Below are 4,170 nucleotides of genomic sequence, written 5' to 3' on the forward strand. Positions count from 1 at the left end.
CTATCCTTCCCCCTCTCGTTCTCCCTCATCCAGGGCCTCAATGCCCCAATTATCAGTCTTATAGGCCTGCTCCCAGGTCTGTTGGTTATCCTCTCGCTCCCTAATGGCCCCTATAAACGCCAGCAGCGCTGTAGTGGCCTTTGGGTCCTGGAATAGGCGTGCTTTAGGGCACTGCTCGCTATCCTGCGGGGCCTTTACCCCCGCTTTGGCTAAGCCGGCATATAGTTTTTCCCGTTGGTGGTACCACTGTCGACAGTTTGTAAGAAGGTGTCTTACCGTCTCAGTCCCTCTAGAGCACCCCAAGCAATTAGGGGAGTCTCGGGCCTTGATTCGGTGCAGATAGGCCTCGATTGGGGTGTGGCTGGTCTTGAATTGGTAATACCGCCGCGCTAGGTGCTTGGGGGTGCTTGCCACTATTGGGTCAAGCTTCCATCCCCGGGGGGGTTGGTAGGCCTGGCCTACCTGTTGGGTGCGTCTTGCAAGCTTTGCAGTGAGCTAGTTGGCCTTGATAGCGCTATAAGTCTTGGTGTATGCCTGCTGGGCATGGGCTAGTGAGATGCCTGAGTACTTGCCTGTACAGGGCCTCCCTGTAGCTTTCTTAGCGGCCTTATCGGCCTCCTTGTTGCCTGGGACCCCTTTATGGCCTGGCACCCAGCATATGGTAACCCTGCGGCCGGTGGCCTGTAGTTCCCTGGCTAGGTCGTGTGCCCGCAGCGCTAGGGCTTGCCCTGGGCCAGGCTGGGTATGCTGAAGCCTGCTTATAGTGGCCTGGGCGTCTAAAAATACCTTAATTGGCTCTATAAGATTCTCTGCCAGTGTCTACTCTAGGGCTTTGACTACTCCTATTAGTTCTGTATCAAAGACTTTGAAGTCTGCGCCTAGGGGAGCTAGGCGCGACCTTTAGGGGCCAATAAGTGGCTTATAAGTTACTGTAGCGCCTATGTGCTGATCGTTTAACCTAGAACTGTTTGAGTAAAGGTTGGTGTTTCTTATCCTACTTAGGGGGTTTGAGGCTAATTGTATAGTGGTTTTAGGAGAGTTTATTTTGAAATCTAGTGATATAGATCTATTATTAGGCTCTATTGTACACTCAAAGCTTTGAGAGGGGTTGGTGGTTAAGGCCTCTTATAGCCTGCGGGTCAGGTCTATACCCAGCTTCTAGAGGCCTTGGTGGGTTGGTGTTGTCTAAGCTTGGTCTTCTAGTAGCTATTCTCCAGGCTGTGCATGGGCGTCTTTCTCTCTAAGTGTTATAGGGAGTATTTCTACTGCTATATGCCCCTGGGGAAGTTCTAGAAGTCTTAGGGTATACTGCTGCTGTTTACTATCTAATAGGGCCTCTGCTAGTTTCAGAACTATCTCTCTTATAAATAATTCTAATAGAATAGACTTCAGTATGTCTGTAACTGCCTAGGCTTAGTTATTAATTAGGCCCTGTAGTCCTTCTAGGCAGTTCTTTTATCTATACTACCAAAGCTCAGCCCTATAAAGTGCTACTGACTGCGCGGTGGTCTTTTAGATTTGTTATGCCAGGCCTAGGGGGAGCCTCTGGGCCTTGCACAGTGCCCGTATTTGTCTTTTAATATTTTGACCTTTTTATAGGCGGTACTTATAGTGGGCTTTAAAAATAAACTTTGGATTTAGTAAGATCCTTAACCACCGGATGGCTGTTAGAGAGAATGCCACTAAAGCGTCTCCTATCTACACCCTAGCTTCCTGGACCTGATTTTTATGTTCCCTGCTGGTGGCCTTAGAGAATAGGATAGCCTCTGTCTTTTTAGGGTCGAATTTGACGCTATCTGCCAGTCCCTACTTAATAGCAGCTTTTGCCGCTGCTTCTAGCTGTCTGCAGATCTCAGAGACCGAGCTTCCCTGGGCTACCAGGCCTATGTCATCGGCATAGGACAGGGCCTTGATTCCTGGCACCTGCTGTTCCATAGCCTGAAACATACCCTAGATATAGATAAGAAAAAGAATTAGGGAGACCAATAAGCCCTGGGGCAGCTCTAAGTTAATAGACTGTTTAGAGGCTTTATAACCGTTAATTACAAAACTGACCCTTCTATTTATAAAGAAGGATAAGGTCCACCTTATAAAGTCATTATCTAGGCCTACAGCTTCTATAGTCTTACTAAGCTTATAGGGGTTAATATAGTCAAAGGCCCCTATAATATCAATAAAGATAGTGCCTGTGAGAAGCTTTTGAGTCTATTCTTTATGTACTGTTTGTACAAGGCAGGCCACTATGTTAATAGTCCCACGGCCCCGCCTGCACCCTATTTGTCTAGGATATAAAGCCTTCTGGGCCTTACACCAGTCTACTATAAGACCTGTAGCCAGCTTCTCAATAATCTTGCCTAGGCAGCTAAGCAAGCTTATCATCCTCTAGGCCTTCACCTAGGTGTAATTAGGCTTCCCTGGCTTCCGAAGTAGGATGCTTTTAGCGGTCTTCCAGGCCCCTGGGTATACCCCAAGCCAAAAGCACTGCCTAGCCATCCCTATAATTTGGGGCGAATCTAGTGCCTAGAGTAGCCAGCATGCTTTAAAATTAAGCCTATTGGCCCCCGGAGCTTTCTTAATACTCTGGCTGAATAGGGCCTGATACACCCGCTTTAATATTATAAGCATATGGGCCTGTCCACTTGGTAGCTCCCTAGGAGGGGAGCTATAGAGGGTGTTAGGAAATGCCGTTTCCCTGATTAGAGCTTCTTTATCGGTCATGATAGTGGTAGGGGGAGTCTCTAGATCCGGGCCTTAGAGTGCTGGGGTGGTGGGATTAGTCTATGGCTTAGTATATTGTAGGGCTATTCAACATCTATTAGGATTTTCTGGAGAAGGCTTTTCCAGGTTATTCTTAGGGCCTTTGGGAAAAGGGTTCCTAGTGGGGTTAGAATCTTTTTTCTACTTTTTCTTCCTCCCAGGGCCTCTCTTAGTAAGGAAGATCTTCTAGCAGGTCTTTTTAGCTGCCTTTATTTTATGGTAATAAGCAGTTCTTGCAGCTTTGAATTCAGTGTTAGTATAGATATAGGCTTGCTATCGCTTGTGGGCTGTAGCCTATAAACTCTAGGCTTGCTGTAGCTCTAGCTTTTACCACTGCTTAGAGCGTGTATAAAGCTGTATTGCTTTGGTATATCTATTAAGTATGCTGGTTAAGGTGTCTTACACTTAATTGGTCTCTCTAGTAAGGTCTTCCTTGGTGCATTGATCACTAAGAGGGGGGTAGTCTATAGCCTCTGAGGCCTAAGCTGCTGTAGCCAGCTTTAGAGCTTCTTTATTTACCTATAGAGCTTCTATCTGCTACTTAGTAATCTCCCTGGAGATTCCTTCTGGAGGGGGTTCTAGGGCTTCCTAGGCTAGGATGATAAGCTCATAGTTAGATGTTATAGGCTTATCCTTATCTATCTTTTAGGCTTGTAGAGGCCCTAGGGTTGGTAAGAATAATGCTAAATTAATAATTAATACCCCCTCAGTCTTCTTATAGTATGTGGCCTTTCCTAGTGGGTTATTAATATATAGTGAGTGCTGTTCTATAAGCTGTTTCAAGGGCTCAGTGTTAATCTGGCTTTTGGCCAGTAGGTTCCACGAAGGGCTATGGGCGTTAAAATCATCTATTAATAGGCACCTATCTATTATAAGCAGGTCTTAGTCTGCGTCCTTGATGGCCTGGTGTCGTCTAGGGAAGGCCCCTTGCCACTGGTAACTGGTCTTAATCTATATATTATAGCAGTTGACTATTTTAGTGTGTTGGAAGGTATGTCTGCTAATTATTAGTGCTTCTTATATGTCTAGGGTCTGTAAATAGGGGTGGTCTATTAAATTAGTGCGGTTCTCGATCCTAACCGTCTCTATAAGGTCTTTATGGATGGCTATAAGTATCTGTTGATCCCGCTTCTCCCCCTCTAGCCAGTACAGTAGATAGCCTGGGTGGGAGAAGTTATAAGTAATATAAGGCTCTTATAGGTATATAATGCCTATTTGCTGCTCTATCCCTGCTTTTAGAGTCTCTAAGATTGTGGGGTAAATATGGCCGCAATTATGTTGAATAATTAATATTAATAGAGGCTGCAGCTCTAGGCGTTAATGTTAGACATGGGGATAAATATAGTAAGGGTGATGTCCCTGGAGCATCTTCTATAGTATCATCGACCTTCCTAAGCTTTAGGGCTTGGGGGG

General features: G+C 45.8%; 1 protein-coding gene across 1 annotated transcript; it reads right to left on the minus strand.

Moving 5' to 3' along the window:
* On the minus strand, positions 1-1,935 carry TRUGW13939_11543 (uncharacterized protein; the record flags this gene model as incomplete). The annotated part of the gene is made up of 2 exons (XM_035494649.1): positions 1-475; positions 1,811-1,935. 2 exons carry the CDS (start codon positions 1,933-1,935, stop codon positions 1-3), a joined length of 600 nt encoding a protein of 199 aa, XP_035350542.1.
* Positions 1,936-4,170: the final 2,235 nt, after the last annotated feature.

Source organism: Talaromyces rugulosus, chromosome VI (assembly GCF_013368755.1).
Source record: "Talaromyces rugulosus chromosome VI, complete sequence".
NCBI classification, from domain to species: Eukaryota; Fungi; Ascomycota; class Eurotiomycetes; order Eurotiales; family Trichocomaceae; genus Talaromyces; species Talaromyces rugulosus.